The sequence below is a fragment of the Anopheles arabiensis genome, chromosome 2 (assembly GCF_016920715.1).
Source record: "Anopheles arabiensis isolate DONGOLA chromosome 2, AaraD3, whole genome shotgun sequence".
Classification (NCBI taxonomy): domain Eukaryota; kingdom Metazoa; phylum Arthropoda; class Insecta; order Diptera; family Culicidae; genus Anopheles; species Anopheles arabiensis.
In genome coordinates, this window is record NC_053517.1 from 59,833,853 (window position 1) to 59,858,816 (window position 24,964).

The 24,964-nt window shown below is 40.9% G+C and overlaps 1 protein-coding gene across 1 annotated transcript; it reads right to left on the reverse strand.

Moving 5' to 3' along the window:
- Positions 1 to 3,505: 3,505 nt before the first annotated feature.
- LOC120908786 (uncharacterized protein K02A2.6-like) lies at positions 3,506 to 22,222 on the reverse strand. The gene is given in 4 exon segments (XM_040320147.1): positions 3,506 to 3,526; positions 19,594 to 19,923; positions 19,925 to 20,739; positions 20,845 to 22,222. Coding segments are annotated over 4 exon segments (2,544 nt in total).
- Positions 22,223 to 24,964: the final 2,742 nt, after the last annotated feature.

Sequence of the window (24,964 nt, forward strand, 5' to 3'; positions counted from 1 at the left end):
AACAAAAATGAAGCAAATAATGCCAAAAGCAACTCACGTATGGTATATCTAGAACTAAATATAGATCCGAGGGTGGACAAATTGAAAATCCTAAAAGAAAAAAATATTTTTCCTTCTTGTTGTGGGCAGCCGTGCCGATCCCTGGACTTGCCGTGGCAGTTGCGCTGCCACCGGTCAACGTCCAGGAGGACGACAGTGTACACGCACACACTAAGCAGCGCAAGGCTTAGTGTGTGCCGAGCGCCATACAGGCAGAGTGTGTTAGCGAGCCGATCGAGGAGGAGCTCTCGGCAGGGGCGCTCGGTGCGGCTGGTCCGCGGCCACCGTACAGTATACGTTTTATTGTGATTGTTTCATTTATGTTTTATTTATTATGTACGTTGTATAACTGTCTAAATAAACACAAGTGTTAGAACACAACAGTGGCGACGAGGATGGGATCCTCCTGCGTAAGGGGGATCCCAACAAGAACCCGCGGACGCCATCGCGATCGGGCCCATCTCGTTTTTGCTGCATCATCGCAGCGGCCATCGCGATGGCACGGTTCCCTGTGCTTTTGGGATACCGCGGAACATCGGGCCGCCACCGCCGCCAACACCGAGGCCCCCGGCTGTCGTCCCATCATTGGCGACCTCAGGGGCAGCCGAACACACACTCTCGGCGACAAGGAAGGTCGTCGGGCTGCAGCCCCAGCAACGCCAGCAGCACCACAGGCGAGGCAGCTTTCCGCCTTGCTGCTGGAACATCGGATGGGGGTCATTCCATCCAGGCTGCAGCCCCCAGCTTCATCGGGCGAGGACGCATTCCGCCCAGCTGCAGCAGCAGCAGTGCAAGGATCCATCGGCGACGAGCAATACCGCCCGGCTCGAGCTCAGCACATCATCGGCGAGGCAGCAATTCCGCCGCGGCTCGAGCCCTGCCTCTCATCACGGCGACGTAACATTCCGCCTCGGCAGCACAATATGGATCGGCAACGCAAAAGTTGCATCGGCTGCATCACAGCAGCCCCACATCGGCGCGAACGCATTCCGCCAGCTGCAGCAGTAGCAGCACAGCAACCGGACGGGCGAGGTGCCATGCCTCCCCAGCTGCAGCCACCGTTTCCAGATGGGTAAGGACATATGTCACCCTGGCTGCAGCACAGTGTCCGGAAGGGCGAAATCATATTTCGCGCTGGCTGTAGTTGAACAGGCGTCGCCAATTGCGCCTCGGCTACAGCCACAGTGTCTAGAGGGGACGAGGTAGCATGCCGTCCCGGCTGCAGTCGAACGGGCGTCGCCAATTGCGCCCCGACTGCAGCCACAGTACAAAAGGAGGGCGATGAGCCAAAGCATCGTAGGAGGGCGAGGAACCATGCCGCCCGAGTATTTTCATCTCTGCCGCCCGTCATCGGAAAAAATACATCGCTGCTGCCCTGGGGCAAGGATCATCACCATCATCATCATCATCATCGCGGCATCATCATCATCGCGGCATCATCATCATCGCGGCACCTTCATCATCGCGGCATCATCATCATCATCATCATCGTTAGCATCATCGTCATCATCATCGCCGTCACACCATCGCCGCCGTCCCAGGGAGCGGCACAGCAGCAGCATCACCGCCGCGTTATCGCCATCGCGGTGTGGCCCGAGAGCAGCAGCAAGCGCTGCTCAGCGCACCAACATCGGGGTCCCCACATCTTGGCAGCATCGGCCGGAAGGGTTCACCACGCCGGTATTCCCTTAGTGGAATACCCCCGCGTCGGTTCGAGCCCTTGGGTATTAAAAGGGGGAGATGTTGTGGGCAGCCGTGCCGACCCCTGGACTTGCCGTGGCAGTTGCGCTGCCACCGGTCAACGTCCAGGAGGACGACAGTGTACACGCACACACTAAGCAGCGCAAGGCTTAGTGTGTCAGTGTACACGCACACACTAAGCAGCGCAAGGCTTAGTGTGTGCCGAGCGCCATACAGGCAGAGTGTGTTAGCGAGCCGATCGAGGAGGAGCTCTCGGCAGGGGCGCTCGGTGCGGCTGGTCCGCGGCCACCGTACAGTATACGTTTTATTGTGATTGTTTCATTTATGTTTTATTTATTATGTACGTTGTATAACTGTCTAAATAAACACAAGTGTTAGAACACAACACTTCTATTATGAGCATGACTGACTTACGAGGGGCCATGACGGAAATAAAGGAACACGAAAAAAATTAAAAATGTCAATATGTCTCATCACGAACGAAAACGAAAAAATTGTAACAAACTTACTCAACAAAATGAAACTTTTAAATATGAATGGGTTACCAAAAATAATTAAATTGAACAAAAACGTAAAAATTATCGATGAAAACGATATGGGAAAAAAGAAATTGATTATGAACGACCATCACATACTACCAACAGCAGGGCATGCAGGGATTCAAAAAACACTACACACTATAAAGCAAAAGTATACGTGGAAAGGAATAGACCAGGACGTAAAACAAATGATAAAGACTTGTCCGCATTGCCAATATTTCAAAAACAGAACCAATTCACGAATTCCAATGAAAATAACACAATCTGCTTCAGAACCAATGCAGAAGCTTTACCTCGATTTAGTAGGTCCGTTAGTTAATTCGGAAGGCTATGAATACATATTAACTACAAGTTATACCCCATTTTACTTATTATATGGGCGACACCCAAAGCTACCATCAAATGTAATAGAGAACGCAGAAGAGCAAATTTCCACAACCATGAACAATTACACTGAATTTTTAAAAGCAAAGCTAAGGATAGCACATAATATAGTTAAAGATAAATTAACTACCAATAAACAAATTAATAAAATAATATACGACAAAAATGCAAAACCAGCGGAATACAAAAAAGGAGAAAAGGTGCTTCTAAGAAACGAAGCCGGTAAGAAACTAGACTCAAAATATACTGGCCCTTATACTGTATTTAAAGATTGCGATGAAAATGTAGAGGTGAAAATGGGAAATAGAATTGAAACAATTCATAAAAATAGGGTCAAGCGATTTTATAGTTAGATTTTATACATAATTTTTTTTTTCCCTTCAGAAAGGGTGTGTAGTGTAAAACTTTTATTACCAGGAAGGGCGTGTAGTGTAGCCGCGTTCTTATCTAATTAGGTCATTTAGGTTCGTTAAGCTATATTCGTTAAGTTAGATTCGTTAAGTTAGATGCGTTATGTTTAATCTGTAAGTGTTAGTGTTAATTTGTATAAAAGAAATTAATAAACCCGAGCGGGCTCTCTTTTTCCGTTTGGACGTTCGACTGAACACACGTCCGTACACCTACAACATTACAGTAGGAACAATCAGTTAGACCGACCCGCTAGAAACCAGACTGCAAGCTGGCATTCCACACCGGCTACGAGCAGACGAAGATGTAACGCTACACCGGCCACGAGCGGACATCGGCGACATGCGCAAGTAATGCGACACGCAGACCGATCGTGAGAACGAACCAATGCAGCCAGCAACCAGCGGCCTCGTTAGAACATTAGCTCGTTAGGTTTAGGCAGTCGAAGTCGAAGTCTAGAATCAGCCAGATGTAGTTCATAGTTTAGCTTTAGTCAGGAGTAATCCTGTTAGTGTAAAATAAAAATCTTTTTTATGGCCAACCGGTCTAGATAAAGATTAACTGGCGCCCGAATAGGGACCTCTAGTGAAGTGAAAGTCAAGTGACGAGTAGTGATCGCGAAAGAGCGTAATCACACCGTGCTTAGAACATCTCCCGATCGCAGATTGCAGCCGTGTGTATGAGCACCTCAGTAGCCGGTAGCAGCCAATAACTCGTTGCCGGAGGAAAGGGACAACGCCGACACACCGAGAAGGAAAAATTCACCGGAGGCCCGAGCAACAGAAACCAACCCCGTCAGAGGAGGCGAAGCAACCAGCCCCGTAAGAAGGGTGAAGCATGAATTTATTAATGAAGTTAACAGAATCGAAATAAGAGACACACATCTTTGATCACACACATCATTGATCAGCTGTCAAATTGGCATAGTCAGACGTGTTTACGTATAGCTCCGTGATTTATTTTCCGTATTTCGGTTATTTTAACAAACAATCAGTTTTCTCTAAGTAAAAAAGTTGTGTAGTGAGCTTGCCCACAACGTATTATACATACTTTTAGCAATTGTGCTAGTTCTTCTTCAATTGCTCGTCGGTCGCATCACCCGCGTAGTGCGTCTATTAACCGGTCAAGGCATCGACCTGTGAATTCCTTTTCAAAATGGAGCATACTTGCAACTCTTGCGCAACCGAGATCACCGAAGACCTCATTAGCTGTTATATTTGCAACTCACCTTTCCACATCCGCTGTTCGCGCATTCCTGAGAATGCACTGAAGCTAACCAACGAATACCAACAACTCCACTGGTGCTGCCTAGCGTGCAACAATGTGATTATTAATCCTCGCACTAAATACATCAAACAAGCTTTGGCCCAGTCGAGCATACAAACAACAATGGATGCCGTCGCCAATAGTCTCAAATCTGCACTTGAACCTCTAGCAAAAGAAATTCGTACTGGTCTATCGCAGCTTAATGAATCGCAGAAGAGAACACCACTGAGAGGTCGCCCTCCTGCCAAATTGCGCAGAGTTTTACCAGCGAAGAGATTATTCTCCGAGTTGGTTAGTGCTACAAACACTTCACCTGCTATCTCGCTTGTCGCCAAAAGAACAACAAACATCAATAATAACAATATCAACAATAACATAGCCGTACCGTCACTTGCTGAGCACAACAATATTAACATCACAAATAACATCACTTCTCGCCAGCCAATTGCTATTTATGGCACGGATAACGATTCTCCAAACCTTCCAACCGTTTAAAACCGCTTTGTACCCAAAATGTGGCTTCATTTAGCTAACATTGCTCCTGGCACTTCCTGTGAACAAGTCGTGGAATCTGTGAAACGACGGCTGGCCACAACCGACGTCATTGCATTTAGCTTGATGGGCAAAAATTTCGACACCACTTTGGCTAGACCGATGTCGTTTAAGGTTCGCATCCCGGCTCACCTTCGTGAAACTGCGTTATCGTCCTCGGTTTGACCTTCTAATCTACGTGTACGTGAATTTATACTACGTGATAACCGTCCAGCCTCATCCCATCCTTTGGCTTGTCTCACACCGATGAATGCACATGAAACCCCACTTCAAAGCATCAATGCAGTGCCTATCGATAATATTCCGAAACCGGCAGAGCAAACCATCAATGAAAAGCCAAATAGTTCATCACCTAGTAATGTACAACCAATAGTGCACGATATGGAGCATTCACCTATCCCAGCTGCACGTACGGCTCAAAACAATGACGTTCATCACGAACACAGCTCATGAAGCTTACGCACACAAGAAGCATCAGCCAGTCGCTATTCGCACACTAACACTTCATGTAATGACCACGCACGCACTAACACAGCAACTCACTTGAAAATGTTTTCAGTTCGCGATATTAAAAACATTTCACATGCCAAACCGACTGACACTGCTTTGAAACCATGTGATGTACATTTTCACTACCAAAATGTTAGAGGACTACGTACCAAACTCACAGAATTCGGATTGAACACAACGCTAAATATCAGATAATAATACTCACCGAAACCTTGACAATTCAATTCCATCATCGCTACTGTTTGACCCGGGCTATTCGGTGTATAGATGTGATCGTAGCTTGTCTAATAGTATGCATACTCGTGGTGGTGGCGCACTGATCGCATGCTCATCCTTATTGAACACCCGTGAACTCACTCTACCTCGTATCTCACTTGAGCAAGTGTGGGTTACCGTTCGCCTATCATCTTGCACGATATTCATCGGGACTGTTTACATTCCTCCTAATCGAGCTAACGACACAGATACTCTTACATCTGTCATTGATAGTGTAAGTGCAATAGTAAACCATGCAAAAACTAATGATCTAATATTTTTGTTTGGAGATTTTAATTTTTCGGCAGTATCGTGGTCACTATCACAACAAACATTTGGTCACTCATCATCGTTCGCGCACTATGTGGCAAATTCATCATTATCGGTCAGATCCCGGTTTTTGGATGAAATGAACGCTAGCGATCTTTATCAAATAAGCTGTATCAAAAACTCGCTTAACCGGCAGCTCGACTTAGTATTCGCAAATTTTATTGCCGCAACTTACTGCATCGATTTGCACCCCTGCCCAACACCACTAGTCTCTCCTGACCTGTACCATCCAGCCATCGATTTAACGGTTCAAATTCCAAGCACAATGCCTAATCCTACACTGACTCAAGCAAGTAGACCTAGGATGAATTTTTATAAAACCAATTTTACTCGGCTTGATGAGCTCATAACTAATTTTAATAGCCAGTTCAGAATTAGCCAGTTTAATTCTGTTGATGAAGCTTTATCGATATTTATACGCTTTCTTTTATCCTCGTTTGATTCTTGTGTACCAATTATCATACCAAAGAGCGGCCCTGCTTGGTCTGACCGCCACCTAAAAAAACTTAAAAGAGCTAAGGAAGCTGCATTAAAAAAATATACGAAGTACCGATCACTTGTTAACAAAAGCATATTAAATGAAACAACTCGCTTGTACCGTAGTTACAATAAAATACGCTACGGTGGCTACTTGTCTCGGTTGGAGAAGAATTTCATCAAAAGGCCCAAAGCTCTCTGGAGTTTTCGTAAGAAACACAATAGTACAAATGTGACACCTAAATCGATTTACCACAATGACCGAGCTGGTTCAACTGCTTCAGATATTTGTGATATATTTGCGTGTAGATTCGAGGAGGCATACACAATCTCAACTACTGACCACAATATTATCACCAACGCTTTAATTAATACTCCTAATGATGTCATCGACCTTAATTTAACTAATATATCGCAAGAATCTGTTCTAAATGTGCTCAAAGCAGTCAAGCCCAAAGCTAGTCCTGGCCCAGATGGTATTCCTGCCATCATTCTCAGCCGATGCTGTGAGTCCATTGCGCCGATCTTCACCAAAAATTTTAATTTTTCACTGCAACAAGGAGAATTCCCCTCTATTTGGAAGAGTTCATGGATTGTCCCCATATTTAAAAAAGGTGACAAGGAAGATGCAGCCAACTATAGAGGCATAACATCACTCAGTGCTGGAGCCAAAGTTTTTGAGAAAGTGATCCAAACAAGTTTACTCACGGCTTCATATCACTATATTAGCCCTCAACAACACGGTTTCGTTCCAAAGCGGTCGACGATTACTAACCTTGTTGACTTTACATCACAATGTCTCCGTAACATGGATAGCAGGATTCAAACAGATGCAGTTTATATGGATTTAAAGGCTGCTTTTGATAGCATCGATCACAACATCCTTTTAGCCAAGATGAATAAGTTGGGACTTCGGCGAAATTTAATATGCTGGTTAGAATCGTACCTTGTCAATCGATCGTATGCTGTATCTTTCTCACGGTGCCATTCAAGGTCTTTCATCGCATCATCTGGTGTGCCACAAGGTAGCAACCTGGGTCCACTACTGTTCGTACTGTTCATCAACGACCTATCGTATGTAGTACCAGCAGCGAATCATTTAATGTATGCAGATGACATTAAAATCTACATGACGATAAAAAATGACACAGACCACTCCGAGCTACAACAATACCTTCTCGATTTTCACCAATGGTGCAATCGAAACCGCCTGAGCCTCTGCATTGAAAAATGCCGAGTCATTTCATTCACACGAGCACGAGAAATTAAGAACACCAGCTACACAGTTAACGGTTTACCAATAGAACGCACTAATGCTATGAAGGATCTCGGAGTCATACTTGATTCAAAGCTGTCAATTGACCAGCAAACAGAGGAGGTGATTACCCGAGGTAATCAATTTCTTGGCATGTTGTTTCGGATAACAAGAGATTTCAAAGACCCAGTCTGCATCAAAGCGTTATAATGCGGTATTATCCGCCCGGTACTCGAATACGCCTGTGTTGTCTGGAAGCCCTCAACCCAAAGACTTTCTGAGAGAATGGAATCGATACAGCGTTGCTTATCCCGATACGCAACACGCTTGTTACCTTGGCCACCTGGCAGTCAGTTACCACCTTATGAAACGCGACTTCTGCTCCTTGGACTGCAACCGCTCCACATCCGACGCCGTACCGCACAACAACTATTTGTGGCTGGTTTACTGCAAAGTAACATCGACTGTCCTTCCCTACTCCAGCAGTTAAACTTTTACGCGCCTGCTGTTCAGCTTCGCTCTCGTCCGTTACTTGCCCTGAACCGTAGTCGAACTGGATATGGATCTAGAGACCCCCTCAACTCCATGTTTAGGGTGTTTAACGAAGTTCGTCATTTGTTTGATTTTGGAACCTCAGTGCAATCCTTTAAAAACTGCCTTAGAAACGAATTATTAAGTTAATGTTTCTACTTATTTTAATCTAATATTAGACTTAAGAACATTCACACGGATCCATTGTTATCCATTGAACGAGTAATGAACAAATTAAACAAATTAACCACCAAGAAAAAGAAAAATTACATTTATTTCTTAACAAGTTTCAAGATTTATTCCAGCCACCCGACGAAAAGTTGCCCTTTACAACAAAGTAGACCCTCAAACAGGAAGTGGAAACACAGATAAAAAAATTATTAAATAATGGTATAATTCGACCATCTAGGTCACCATATAATTCACCTGTGTGGATAGTTCCCAAAAAGGTTGACGCATCTAACGAAAAAAAAAAATCGACTTGTGATCGATTACAGAAAAATAAACCTGAAAACTAAAAGCGATAGATATCCCATTCCCGATACTTCAACAGTACTTGCCAATCTAGGAAATAATAAATATTTTACAACACTCGATCTAGCATCGGGATTTCACCAGATTCGTTTAGCAGAAAAAGATATCGAAAAAACCGCCTGTTCCATCAATAATGGAAAATACGAATTTTTAAGATTACCTTTCGGTCTGAAAAATGCACCTTCGATTTTTCAGAGAGTCATGGACGATGTTCTTAGAGAACATATTGGAAAAATTTGTCACGTATACATAGACGATATAATAGTCTTTGGAAAAACATTCGACGAACATCTGAAAAACTTGGAAATTGTTTTGAATACATTACGAGAAGCCAATTTTAAAATGCAGCCAGACAAATCAGAGTTTTTAAGAACAGAAGTTGAATTCTTAGGATTCATTGTTTCAGAATATGGCTTGAAACCAAATGAGAAAAAGATAGAAAGTATCTTAAAATACCCCGAACCTCAAACTATTCGAGAACTTAGATCATTTTTGACTGTCTGGATATTACAGAAGATTTGTTAAAAATTATGCAGCTTTAGCAAAATCTTTAACAAAACTTTTAAGAGGGGAAGATGGCCAAGGCCACTGCAAAATTACAAAAAATCAATCTAAAAATTTTCCGATAAAATTAGATGATGATGCCAAACGCGCTTTCAAAACTCTTAAGGAAGTTTTATCATCCGATGATGTTTTAGCATAACTTGATTTTGATCATGATTTTATTTTAACTACCCACGCTTCTGACAAAGCAATCGGAGCTTTTCTTTCCCAGAACGTTAATGGTGTTGAAAAACCAATAACATTCATATCTAGAACACTATCAAAAACAGAAGAGAATTATGCTACAAACGAAAAAGAAATGCTTGCTATAGTTTGGGCTTTACATTCTCTACGTAATTACATTTACGGTGCAAAAATAATAATATTAACAGATCACCAACCTTTAACATATGCAATGTCACCAAAAAATAACAATGCAAAATTAAAGCGATGGAAAGCATTCATAGAAGAACATAACTATGAGCTAAGTTACAAATCTGGAAAAACCAACGTGGTAGCTGATGCTCTTTCACGCATACAAATTAACTCACTAACTCCTACACAACACTCTGCCGAAGAAGATGATCTTTCTTTTATCCCTTCTACCGAAGCTCCAATTAATGTTTTCCGAAACCAATTAATTTTTCAAAAAGGTACTATTAGTTCCTACGAGTTTGTAAACCCCTTTCCTAAGTTTAAAAGGCACACTTTCATAGAACCACAATTTTCAATCGATTTTATAAAAGACAAACTTAAGATATTCATGATACCTGGTATAATAAATGGCATATTCACTGATGAGCCAACCATGGGGATCATTCAAGAAACTTTTAAAACTCTATTCAATATATCAACCATGAAAGCAAAATTTTCACAAACTCAAGTTCAAGACATTTGTGATCAAGAACAACAGATAGAAGAAATTCGTAAAATACATAACTTTGCCCATAGAAACGCTAAGGAAAATTCATTACAAGCTATAAAAAAAATTCTATTTCCCTTCCATGAGAAACAAGATAGAACAATATGTTAAAAACTGCGAAACTTGCAAAGTAGAAAAATACGAAAGAAGACCCCCTGAGTACATACCAGTTAAAACACCAATCCCAAAATATCAAGGAGAAATTGTTCATGTTGATATATTTGCGTATAATGCAAATTTTTTATTCATCTCGTCAATGGACAAAATTTCGAAATATTTGAAATTAAAACCAATTAAATCAAAATCCATAGCAGACGTTAAGGAAGTACTGCTACAATTATTATACGATTGGAATTTGCCTAGACAAATTATATTTGATAACGAATGTACATTTGTATCGAACGTCATAGAGCAGTCCATACTAAATTTAGGTGTATCAATTTTTAAGACACCAGTGAATAGATCAGACTCAAATGGACAAGTGGAACGTTGTCACTCCACGATCAGAGAAATCGCAAGATGTACAAAAGGTTTGAATCCAGACATGAGCTTAATTACCTTAATACAACAAGCCGTGTATAAGTATAATAATACTATTCATTCTTTAAAAAAAAAGAAACTCTCAGAAAAGTATATATTGGAGATCAATCAGAAGAACTTTCATTTAGAGATAGAACAATATCAAAAGAAAAACTTGAGAGAAAAATTATAAAAATATTTGAAGAAAAAAATGAAAAGATTAAAGATGACAAGTACCAAGATTATGAACCGAATCAATTTGCGTATGAAAAAAATAAAACTATGAATAAGCGTGACAGTCGTTATAAGACAGTGGTAGTTAAGGAAAATCATCCAACGTATATAATAGATTCGAACAATCGAAAAATCCACAAAATAAATTTAAGAAAAAAAATAATGATATAATTATGATTTAATTAATTTTCTATTACAGAATCGCGTTTTTCACACTATATGGTGTTCTACAAGCTAGCATAAACATTTTCGACTTAACAAACTATTTTTATTTTTATATTTAACAAACTATTAGCTATTGTTCCGTTAGGGCAAGCAAAAATTAGGATCTACTTGAGGATCTAATAATATTTAATAATATTTTTTTTATGGCCAACCGGTCTAGATAAAGATTAACTAATCTCAACTTAATTTTTCATAATCGTTATATTTGTGGAATAATGGTTTACCACTGTCAGGCGTGATGCTACCTGGCATGAATATAATGTTAATGTAGAGTAAGTTGCTATGTTGAATAAAATCTCTCTCTGCGTTCTCAACTCTACCCCTCAAGTGTGCTGCGTTATTTCATTGCGATTCTGCTAACAATATTATGCCAGCTGGCTATCCTCATACCTAAGTAATCGATCTTGCAGGGTTAAAACTGGGTCGTACTTATCTGAGGAGTTTTTTTGTACGTCAGGTGTCCCTCAGGGTTGTGTGCTAAGTCCTCTTCGGTTTTCTTTGTCCATCAATGATGTTTGTAATGTTTTGCCTCCTGATGGTCATCTCCTTTATGCGGATGATATCAAAATCTTTTTACTTGTGTCTTCTTCTTCTGATTGTTTGAGACTTCAGCATTACCTTAAAGCTTTTGTTCATTGGTGTTCATCCAATTTACTTCGCCTGTGCCCTGAAAAATGTTCTATTATTTCTTTCTCTCACTCTCTTTCTCCTATTTTTTTCAACTATACTCTATCTAACTCGTCCCTCTCTCGTGTTATGTCCATCCGTGACCTTGGTATTATACTTGACAGTCGTCTTAACTTTAAACTGCAGCTTGATGAGGTTCTACTAAAAGCTAATCGAACCCTTGCACAGTGGTTTGCTTCAGAGCAATCGGCGGACATTGCTATTTACTGTCAGTGTTTGGCCTATTTCAGTATCGATTGACTTTAGTTTCACATCTAATACAATTACAAAGAATTTTGAATTATATTGGACATCCAGATGGCGCCACTAGTCAATCTTTTTTAAGCTTCAGTATAACCCTAGTAAAAAAATAAACTTAAATAGTAATCTTGATCATGTAGTTTTAATTTGAGTACAGGTAAACATTTTTAATTATTATTATTTTAATGTTTCCTGTTGCCCGTGCCTACAACTATTTATTAGCAATGACATAAATTTCAAATTAAAAAAATATTTATAAAATAAGTAATTAATTCATTCTTTATATTCAATCGTCGATTTTCAAATGAAATCAATTGATTAAAAAATATTGAACATACTATTTTGATATGAAACATATTGAAACACTTGATTTAAATTTAAAAATTGTAGATAAAATATAACAAGGGTAGTCAATTTCATCGTATACTTCATATAAAATTACATTTTATTATGTAGTTTATAATTACATTTATTATCAATTACAAGACATTACTTTAATATTAAATTATTAAAAGTGTAATTTATTTTATATACCTTGTTCTAAATTAAAACAAAGTCGATTCCTAATAAGATTTATTGTCCACCAACTTATAACATATAACTTTTAACTCATATCCTGTATGAGTGGCTCATTCAACTTGTCTGAAGTGTCCATAATATTCTCAAAGGACTCCTCAAGAGGAGGTACATTTTCATTTGAATTTAATTGCTCAAACTAAAAGAAAAGTTTGACTTCCTCTGGATAGTTGTCGCTCATTTTTCTTTGCACACGATTCTGCAAAGAAAGTGAACTTATATAACTAATATAATATAATAATAATATATCCTGGTGCTGAGTTGTTTATTTGAGGAAAATATTGTAATAAACATAGAGACAGTTATTGTTCAGACTAGTAAACCCAGGATAGATTTAGAGATTAACAAACCCTTCGTATGATTATTTGCAATACAATACTTATAGTAAGCAACAGATAGTGTTTGCTGTTGCTCAAACAGGAGAAAAAATATATAAATGTTATCACTTTTATTTTAGTTTGTTGGTTATTTAAAAACAGTAAGAAAAAAGGGAGGCCGGTCTCGTAGTACAGTCGTCAACTCGTACGACTTAACAACATGCCCATCATGGGTTCAAGCCCCAAATAGACCGTGCCGCCATACGTAGGATTGACTATCCTGCTATGGGGGGAAATCAAATAGTCACTGAAAGCCAAACCCACAAGAGGTAAAGGCAGGCCTTGACCGACAACGGTTGTTGAGCCAAAGAAGAAGAAGAAGAAAAAAGGGAAAAAAGGGATATTTGGCCGGTCTTGTAGTACAGTCGTCAACTCGTACGACTTAACAACATAACATGCCCGTTATGGGTTCAATCCCCAAATAGACCGTGCCGCCATACGTAGGACTGACTATCCTGCTATGGGGGGAATCAATTAGTCACTGAAAGCCAAGCCCACAAGTGGGTACAGGCAGGCCTTGGCCGACATCGGTTGTTGAGCCAAAGAAGAAGAAGAAGAAGAAAAAAAGGGAAACTAAATTTATAAATACAAGCTCAAAAATATTCAATTGTAGGTGGTTGAAAATAATAAGAAACTTCTTCTTCTTCTTATTTGATGTAGTAAGTCTATACCTGTGTAAGCAACGTTACGGCTAAAATGTCTTTGACTGATTTGTGAGCCCATAACAAATTGACCAGGTTTGCATGTAGTGAAGCAGGATGAAGGGAGCTCGAACTGTACGGGGTTTGAACCCATGCAGGGTATGTTGTTAGGTTGTGAAAATTGACCACTGTACCTCAAGAATAACCACAGTGTAGTTAATCGGAAAAATGTCGTATCTTTAGCTCTGTTTGTTGCATTTATTATTTCAATCAATCAACTTTTAATTTGTTGCAGTGCTTAGAGGGGACAAAACGGGACCGAAAGTTTTTCACTGAAGTTGTATAAACTGTTAAACTTTAATTCAATGTGGGTAGCAACAACAGGAAGTTACAGGAAAAAAAATGGCGCTCTATAATATTGACTTATTTGTATATTTTTCATCTTTGTTATATAAAGTTTGTAGTAACTTTTTTATTCGTCACAGTAGCTTAAGCCTATTAACATATTCTTAAAGATGAAGAAAATACCTTTCCAACGATGTATTATTTAAATTTCTAGGTAGAACACAAACGAAATTTTAAGCAAATACATTATGTCCGTGGATGCGGCTTAAAAACGGCCAATTAGCCAAGACTTTCGGATTCAAAGCGTCATAACTTTTGAACAAATCAATGAAATTCTTTGAAATTTCAATTTTATACTAAACAACTATCCTAATTTAAGTTAAAAATAAAAGGGATAGAAATAAACAGAAAAATATTTTTCCCTAAAGTCCGCCTTTAGACCACTGTGGATTGGGTTTATTTTACGTTTTACCTCTATTTTTAGAGATCAAAACTTCCTAAGAAACCTTTATTGTGCTCTGGTAAGGCCTCTTCTTGAATATGCTAGTATCATCTGGAATCCTCCTACTATTGATGGCTGTTCGAGAATTGAAAGCATTCAGCGCCTCTTTGCCAGGATTGCTTTTCGTCGTTTGTTCGGTGCTGCCTCACTACCTCCCTATGAAACGCGATTGCAGTTATTCAATCTTCACTCTTTAAGCTTCCGCCGCCAAGTGTCTCAGGCATGTTTTATTGGTGGCTTATTACTTTCTGATACTGATGTTTCTGATCAAGGTGTATATATTTAGAAGGTTGAGTTATTTAGAGCAATTTGACATTTCTCAACATGACACTTCTCTTCCATGGTCCTCGCAGGGTAGGAGGAGGTGGGGAAGAACAAAACAAGGAAGGGGGTGTGGGTGTTGGTGTTGCGAGCATTATTTACGTTCAAAGCTTTTGGTTCCTTCGTGCAGTTCGGCTGGTGTTTATTTGATCTCTGTTGGCTTTGAATTGAAATTGCTAGGAAGTGTGTTTTCGTTGGTTATTTTTTAGTTATAGTGGAATAGAATTATCGCTTTATATCGTTCTTAGGTTTTCGGATAAGTGATAATAGCTATAACTTGCTTAGATGTGTAGATTCTTTATGAACCGCATCAAAAGTTCTTTGAATTAAATTTTTGCTCATAATTTGTTTGGATTTTTGTGCCTTTTTTCCAGTTATTTTCAATTAAGTTAGTTAGGTTTTTAGTCTTTTAAGATTTACGTTAAGTGTAGTTTTATTTAATTTCAAAAGAACTTAAAATTTTTCAATTTTTATCATGCCTGTTCCGTGTTCCGTTTCATTGTGTGGTAACAATCCACGCAATGTAAAGAAACGTGCATTGGAAATTTCTTTCCACATTATTCCAAACTATGACCCTCTTCGACATGCATGGGTTCAGTTTTGTAACCGGGAAGAAAATTGGGAACCTTCGAAAAGGGACGTTATTTGCTCAGTACACTTTCAAGAAAGCGATTTTCAAATGCCTGAGAGCGGTATTGTTGGAGGTAAAGTGCTTAGAAGAACTCTTTTTCCTAACGGTATGTTTTTATTAGCTTATTTTCCTAATGATGATACAACTAACATTTTATGTTTCTGTTGGCTTTTAGCGATTCCATCAATACACTCTGTATTATCATCTGAAATAGAGCATCGGGAAGAGGTTTCTTCTGAAAATTTTGTTCCTTCAACTTCCGACACTTTATTGGTAAGTGATGTTTCGAACATACCACAAAACACCAGCACAGCGTTTTTAAAAGAAAATATAAAACTGCGAGAGGCAAACAAAAGGCTAAAAGCTACATTGAGCCACATTGCTTCTGAAAATTATCAGCTAAAAAAAAAAAGTACAGGACCTAGAAAAGGAATTAAATTCAATTAAAAATAGTAGTATCCCACCGAGCGATCTAATCCCCAAAATGAAGAACATGTTGAAATCTACTCTAACTTCAAATCAAGTTGATTTGATAATAGGGGAGAAAAAGCGTGTTAGATGGACAAAGGAGGAAGTCAGCCGTGCTCTGACATTGAGGTACAGTGAACCCTCTCTTATTTGACACCTCTCCAATTTGAAAAACCTCTCTTATTTGAACATTTTGCACAGTCCCTTGATTTCCAGTACATTTTTGTTCCTCTAATTTGGAAAACCTCTGAAATCTGTGTCCCTCTTATTTGAGTATGGTGGTTGCCATGGTTATTGAAAGATGTATGCTCAAATTAGCGATTCTGTTCGCAGTTTCCTATAGCAACAGTTAAGGCTGCATACTAAATGTTCTGTCTCTTTCTTGTCTTGTATGGACCTTTCATTCATTTTCAACCTCTGTAATTTGAAAATCCCTCTTATTCGACAGTCCCATCGCCTCTCAAATAAGAGAGGGTTCACTGTATTTTGGAAAAAAGGCATACGATTACGTAAAAGATGATTTAAAAATATATTTACCATCACCCTCCACTTTGCAAAAATATGCCAGAACCTTTAAGTTGCGTGAAGGTATCCTAGAAGACGTTTTAGTTTTCATGGGGAATTTTATTAGTTCTTTGAGCAGTAGGGATGCCGAGTGTATTCTTAGTTTTGATGAGATGAAGATCAAAAACGTAATGGAATACGATCCGTCGGCAGATGAGGTTATTGGCCCATATAATTATATACAGGTAGTAATGGCCAGAGGCTTGTTCAAGAATTGGAAGCAACCAATCTATATTGGTTTTGATAAAAAAATGACGAAAGAAATTCTCATGAATATTATAATTAAATTGGATGAGAAGAAAATTAACGTTGCTGGAATTGTGAGTGATAACTGCTCAAGCAATATTAGTTGTTGGAGAGACCTCGGTGCTCATGATTATACTAAACCATACTTCGAGCACCCAATTACAAAAAAAAATATTTATGTATCGCCAGACGCGCCGCATTTGCTTAAATTATTGCGAAATTGGTTTATTGATCATGGGTTTGTATTTAACGAAACAATTGTCACTGCACAACCTTTGCGCGATCTAGTGGAAGGCAGATTAGGAGCGGAGATAACTCCTCTTTTTAAATTAAACACAGGACATTTGGAACTATCTAGTCAAGAACGCCAAAATGTACGCAGAGCAGCAGAACTGTTGTCTCGAACTACAGCTGTATCATTAAGACGATATATGCCAAAAGAAAAAGAGTTAGCTGACATTATAGAAATGGTAGATTTATGGTTCAGTGTATCCAACTCATTCCATCCCAATGCCAAATTGCATTACAAAAGATCGTATACTGCTAGTGAAGACCAACTAAAAGCTTTAGATGACATGTTTAATTTTATCGCAAACATGGTAGTTGTAGGCAAAAAAAAAATGCAAGTATTTCAAAAAAGTATATTAATGCAGATTTTTACGTTGCCGTGTGATATGTGGCCGAATAAGTGTTTACGACACAACGTAAATTAGATTAGATAAATAAACTTAATTTATTTCCGCCTTGTTACTGACACCACACCACATTCGTTGCTAGCTGTATCCCGACTGCCGCTCGCATCCCGATCGTGTAACGAGTAAGAATCGGGATCGCGGATCGGGACGAGTCTCTCGCTAGGACACTCGTGCCCATCAACCGACGAGAGAAAACATCTCGCAGAGAGGGCGCGTGAGTACCCTGCACGTACGCACCCAACATCTCCCCTCTTTTAAAAACGCCTGTACGGGTCGAACCTACTGGGCGGTCTTCTATGCCTAGAAGAGCGACGTGGTTCTCGGGTTGGAGCTTGTACCGGAATTGGGAAATTCGTTGGATGCAGCGGTTCCGCGTTTGAGGCCGTACGCGGATCGATGACTGCTGACGTTTGTGGGTGTGATGCAGACGATACGCTCGTGTGTGTAGATGTAGTATGCTGTAGCGATGCTGATGATGGTTCGGCTGTTGATGTCGTCGGTTGCGGAGTAAGGTGGTAGGAATCCAAAAGAATATCTAGCGGTAAACCGTCAGACTCCGATGATTCACGATGACGATGATGATGACGTTCACGGCGCTCGCGCAGCTGGTTCACGTGGCTTCTTATGGTCTTTCTATTGACTGTCCTAACGGTGTACATTACGTTTCCAATGCGGCTAACAATGGTCCCAGCTGTCCAACTCCAACCGTTGCGAGAATAACACTTAACATATACCAGGTCGGACGAGCGAAATTCCCTGCGTTTAGCTGCTACTGGACTGTCTGTTAACCCTCCTGCGAGTGTTGGACGTAATAGGTCTAAGGTTGTACGCATTGGTCTGCCAAACATTATCTCCGCTGGTGATTTTAGCCCTTCTAACACGGAGCTCGGAGTACTTCGGTAGGACAGTAGGAATGCATCCAGCGCCTCTTGCATCGTTCTCCCATCGGCTGATATTTTCTTAACGGTCCGCTGTGAAAGTATCAACGAACCTTTCAGCCTGCCCGTTAGACTGCGGATGATAGGGTGCCGTCGTTATGTGCTCGATGCCGTTCTGGAAGCAAAAAAACTTAAAATCTTCGCTCGTAAACTGCGTACCGTTATCAGATACTAGAGTGGTTGGAACACCGAACCGGGCGAATATTCCGCGTAAGATGCCGATGGTTGCTGCGGATGTAGTGCTGCTCGTTCGAAATACTTCAGGCCATTTCGTGAACGAATCTACTACGATGAGGTAGAAATCTCCATCTAGTGGACCAGCATAGTCCACATGAATGCGCTGCCATGGACCTGCAGCTTTTGGCCAAGGAACGGGGCTTGAGTGAGGGGGTGATCGTGCAACTGCTTGGCACGCGTTACATGTTTTGACCCATTCTGTGATGTCAGCGTCCAAGGATGGCCAATAAAGGTAGCTTCTGGCCAATGCTTTCATCCGTTGTATGCCAGGATGACCGTGGTGTATTTGTTGCAGACATTGCTGTTGTAGAACTCGAGGAATCACCACCCTCTCCCCGAACAAAATACAACCATCAACGGTTGATAAAGCATCCTTACGTGCGAAGAAACGAGACAATTCCCCTGTGTAGGTTGCATTACTGGGCCATCCTTCACGTATGTAATGCACGAGCTTTTGCAGTAGGGGGTCTTTCCGTGTTTCTCTGATAAGGTCTGCAAAATGAAGTGGAGTGTTATGAAGCGCACTTACCACCATTGCTTTGATGTCTGTTTCTATGCATGCGATCACGGTGTCTTCTTCAGGTTTGGCTTGTGTGTTGATCGAGCGCGAAAGCAAGTCAGCGTTTCCGAAGTCATCGGTGCGTACATACTCTATGCTGAAATCATACGCTAGAAGAGTGAGTGCGAAACGCTGCAAACGGTTTGCGGTGACGGTCGGGATACCCTTCTTTGAGCCGAAAATATGAAGAAGAGGTCGATGGTCCGTTTGAAGAACAAAACGCCTGCCGAAGATCATTTTATGAAACTTTTTTACAGCGAAGATGATAGCCAAGCCTTCGCGATCGATTTGGCTGTAATGACGCTCTGCTTCACTGAGGGCGCGGGAAGCATGTTGAATTACGCGCATTGCACCTCCAGGATACACGTGGCTAATCGTTGCGCCAAGGCCGATGGACAAAGCGTCTGCAGAAACGATTATCTTCTGCCGTGGATCATAGTGCGTTAGAAGTAGGTCGGACGATAGGAGAGACTTGAACGTTGCGAACGACTTTTTGCATTCTGGCGTCCAGCAGAATGAATTATTTGCCTTAAGCAAATTGTCTAACGGATATCGCAGCTTCCTCATATTCGGGATGAACTTCCCGTAATAATTAATTGCTCCCAGAAATGATCTCACACCGGATATGTCTTTCGGTTCAGGGAGCTTCTTTATAAGCTCGATTTTTTGACGGATCTGGTCGTAGTCCGTGGCTATCGATCACGTGTCCAAGGTACGTGATTTTCTGCTGTTTAAAAGCACATTTATCGGCTCGTATCGTAAATCCATATTCTTGAAGCCTGTGTAATACTTCTGCCAAATTTGTGTCATGCTCGTGTTCGCTACTTCCTCCTACGATGATATCGTCAAGATATCCTGATACGCCCTTAAGCCCTGCGAGCATTGTATCCATAAGTTGCTGGAAGGCAGCAGGAGCAACTTTGATGCCGGGCGGTAGGCGGTTGTAGTGGTACAAGCCTCTATGCGTATTTATGGTAAGTAGCGGTCTGTATTGAGGATCGATTTCGACTTGGAGAAAGGCGTCCGTTAAGTCGATTTTGCTGAACATGGTGCAGTTGGACAGCCTTGAAAATATGTCCTCTGGAAGTGGTAACGGGTAATCATGTGGTCTTAGCGCTTCGTTCAACCCAGTGGAATAATCGCCACATAGCCGAATTTTTCCGTTTGCCTTCTTAACCACTACTACCGGTGCTGCCCATTCAGAAAACTTTACAGGTGTTATTATACCCAACTTTTCTAGCCTATCAAGCTCTAGATTTACAGGCTCTTGCATAGCGTATGCAACGGGTCTTTTTGGACGAAAGACTGGACGGCAGTTGTCTTTCAGCGTCAAGGTAACCCCTGCCTTTTTACATAGGCCTATTCCTTGAAAGACTGTTGGGAACCGTTCTTGCCATTGCTTCGGCGTGGTAGACGTACCTGTAACGTGGCAGCAAAAACTGTCCATCTGAACCGACCATAGAGCAAACGCTTCGATAACATCAGCACCTAAAAGTAACAAACGCGATTTAGAGACGCGAATCACGGTTTGCTTTGCCTGTCCATTCACTTAGACAGTGCACGGGAACTCTCCTTCCAGGGATAGGTTAGCACCTGAGGCGGTTCTAGCGATTACGGATGGTGCTGCTAACTGGGGACTGCCAATGAGCTTCCACGTTGTGTGATCTATCACAGTAATGTCGGAAGCCGTGTCCAACTGCATACGAACCGGTGTACCATTCATCGTAAGTGACACGAATCTGCGCCGTTGCTGTACACTCTGGACGTTCACTGTCACCATCCTTAATTGTGTTTTACGCTGCTTCCAGGGGCGTTTGCCGGGCTTACGGGATCTTATGGTGTTGCAATAGCCTTCTTTGTGGCCCGTCCGGGAACATGTTGTGCATCGGTGTTGCTTGTACGGGCAATCGCGGCTCCAATGCAGCCCTCCGCACGACCAACAAGGGGTAGTAGGATTGTCGCGCTTGGGTTGGAACTGACGTGGTGCGCGATGCATTTTTGTGTTTACTGCTAGAACACGCTCTGGTACCGGTGCCTCGATCATTGCGCTATCCTTTTTCAGGTTGATTAACCGATAGCACTCTGAAGAAAGCTGTTGCAAGGTCACGCAGGCCTTATCCTCAATGCGGGCTAGCAGTCGCGTCCTGATGTCTGCGTCGATCTCGTCTTTCAACCCGCACACGTACAGCAAACACTTGAACTCTTCCTCGTTCAACTTCTTCAGCTCGAACTCGACACACGCCTTGTTAATCCGACACGCATAGCTGAGATGATCCTCGGTCCGCGTCTTCATGATCTGCAAGCATTTGAACCGCTTGCTCAGCAGCGATTCTTGGGTGTCGAACAGGCATGTAAGTTTTTCCACAGTCTGCTCGAGTGAAAAATCCGGCGGGCGGCTCGGCATGATGAAGCTTAAGTAGCGATCGTGCTCGGATGGTCCCAGTTTGCGCAGCAACAATCGCACTTTGGCTGCGTCGTCGATCCTTGCCGCGTCCTTCTGGAACAGGTCGAGATAGCGTGAAAACCAGCTTTTGAAGGTTATACCAGTCTCCTTGTTGTATTGAAACTCTGAAATGTGGTGAGACAGAGTATCAATTATTTGTTCAGGCTGCAAGGTGGTGGGTGGGGCGCATTGGCTCGGCATGCGCGCGTGAAGAAAATCTTTAAGCAGCTGCTGCTGCTGTGTCATTTGCTGTTGAAGCAAATTCGTCATTTGCAGCATCGTTGCACTATCCGCGCTGCTAATGATGGCTGGTGACGCATTGTTTAGCGATGGCGTCGACGTAGGCTGCGATGGCGTCGACGTAGGCTGCGATGGCGGCTGGATTATCATCGGCGGTACTACTGATGCTCCTTCTCGATGCGCGAAATTTGGCATAGACACGCCTGGTACGCTGGCACGATTTTGCGATAATCGACGCGGGTCAACGTCCGCAAAAATATCCATCTGGTTTGCGTCGGCTTGCTCCATCCTACGACGCTTGCGACACGGTGGTCCTATGTTTGATACACTTGCACACGTTAAACTGAACACACGTTCAAGTAAATTGTTCTCGTCGCCACTTTTACGTTGCCGTGTGATATGTGGCCGAATAAGTGTTTACGACACAACGTAAATTAGATTAGATAAATAAACTTAATTTATTTCCGCCTTGTTACTGACACCACACCACATTCGTTGCTAGCTGTATCCCGACTGCCGCTCGCATCCCGATCGTGTAACGAGTAAGAATCGGGATCGCGGATCGGGACGAGTCTCTCGCTAGGACACTCGTGCCCATCAACCGACGAGAGAAAACATCTCGCAGAGAGGGCGCGTGAGTACCCTGCACGTACGCACCCAACACAGATTAATTCTTTAAAAATGCTGTTGGTCGACATGAAAGCAAAGCACGATATCAACTATTTATCCACGCATAAGGTAAGATCATAAAAATCATATTTAAATAATTACACCAACCAATTTAAATAATGGTTTTTATCGTTTTCGTTCGTATCTTTTCAGCTTAATCAAGACCTGTTAGAAAACTTTTTTTCTCAGTTGAGACAAAAAGGTGGTACGTATGACCATCCATCTCCTTTAAATTGTATATACAGAATACGTCTAATGATTCTGGGGAAATCGCCAAGCGTATTGAAATCGGTTACAGATAATGAAAACAACAAAAAAAAAAAATTGAGCCTGATGTATTTGTCACATCAGCTGATTTTGAAAATGAAACAGACCAGCTAAATGAAATATGCGTTAGTCAAGAACACTACGTATCAGCTACCATATTTCATGAAGCTGAGATTGTTCCTTCCCTTCCGGATTTTGATGCGACAGACGCAGACGATGAGTTTAGCGCAACAAATTTTGACTCACTGTTTACTTTAAATGAACAGGAGAAGGATGGCCTTGAATATATAATAGGCTATATTGGTCGAAAATTTAGGGATAAATATTCATATTTAGGACAATATACGTGTAATTTGACAGAGGACCATTGCTACAGTCAACCACAGTCTTATGTTGAACACATATCGGCTGGAGGTTTATACAAGCCATCCGCTAGCTTCCTTGACCAAGGATTGAAAATGGAGGAAATTTTTCAAAGAACTCACAAGGATGGAAAACTGATTCAAAGTAAACGAATTGTAAATACATTTACAGACCTCCTCCAAACACATTTCCCTGATTTCCCAATAGAAATTCTAAAAACATTTGCTAAACTTAGAATAATCATGAGAATGAGATTACTCAATATAAAAAAAAGCGGAAATTCGAAGGAACAAAAAAAGAAAGACACCAATGGAAAGACAAGCGGCTAAAAAATGTAGAAGAATAGTGAATTAGTCGTTGTATGCATGGCAAACTGTTGCTCATTTTATATATTTATTAATTTATTTTTGTTCTTGTAACTTTGATTTTAGTTTTGTTAACTGTTTCTTAGTTCTGTTTTTTGATATTATTTATGTTAACTTATTATTTTGAATGGCATCATTCTTGATAGCTTTATTGGAACAAACTGTGATATTTTATTAATAGATTACAAAACTCATTAATTTAAAAGATCCTGTGCTAAAATACTGTGGTAGTCCCTAGCTGGTGGAGTAATCGGAACCGGCTGGAGCTGCTGGAATCTTTACAAACTTTCTAAACTATTTGATATAGTATGACCTCAAAACGTATCACCGAAGTTAGTGTAATGCCGTTGGCATTTATATTTTGGTATTAAGTATAGACAAAATATAGTATTAAGTGCAACTTAATACAGCACTAAAAATAATAACAAAATTTAGAGCCGGTCTGAAGGTATATACGATACACGCGCTGGCTCCAAAAAAGCCCGGACGTGTATGACTACAATACAAGTAAGAAATGGCTATCTGGTTGTGTCATACAGTAATCTGTGAAGACTTTATAAGCCAACATGACCTCGCAGAGAAGAAAGAAGAGCACAGGCGGAAATAATGTCAAAGTCTATATGTATAGATATATACAGAGTGCAGAGAAACATACTATACTAACTGAACTATATCACACCAAAGACATTACACTAACCTAAGTCACACGTAAAGATGTCGATCTGTATTATTCATTTTAGAATATTTGTAACGCTGTCATCGGCTCCGAACGGTTTATATTATTCCAACGTGTTGGTAGAATTTCGCTAACCTTCCAAAGTAGCTTTCGATTGTGGTATTATAACACGGGTACGGAGGTAGTTATCATTTAAATATAGTCTATTAAAAGTAAAATTTCATCAAACTGGATATTGCTGTAGGCGGAGTAAAACGCCGCAAGATTCTTATAATGAACTATATGCAACGAAAACGAACAAAATAAGTACAAACTACCTTTCTAGTCTGACTGTTGTGATATGATACATGTTAATCATAAAGTGCTGAACTTGTAGCTATACATTAGATTTCAAACGTAGGATTTATTAAATTAAAAAAAAAAACAGGTATTGTCCTGTTTTGTGAACGAACTCAAATTGAAAGGTAACAATACTACAAATAAATTATTTTTTCGAATCAGATCGAATTCCAAAATCAAATGTTTATGTCTACAATTCATTACTTTCACTTCTGAGATATAAATACTGTAAGTATATGTTTCGTCTTTGTTTGGGGGTGATGAAGGGTTATAAAAATATATAATGGAAATTTAAACTCACGTCGATCGGGTGCGCGGAATAAGCACAAATGCATTGATTTCTTTTGAGAA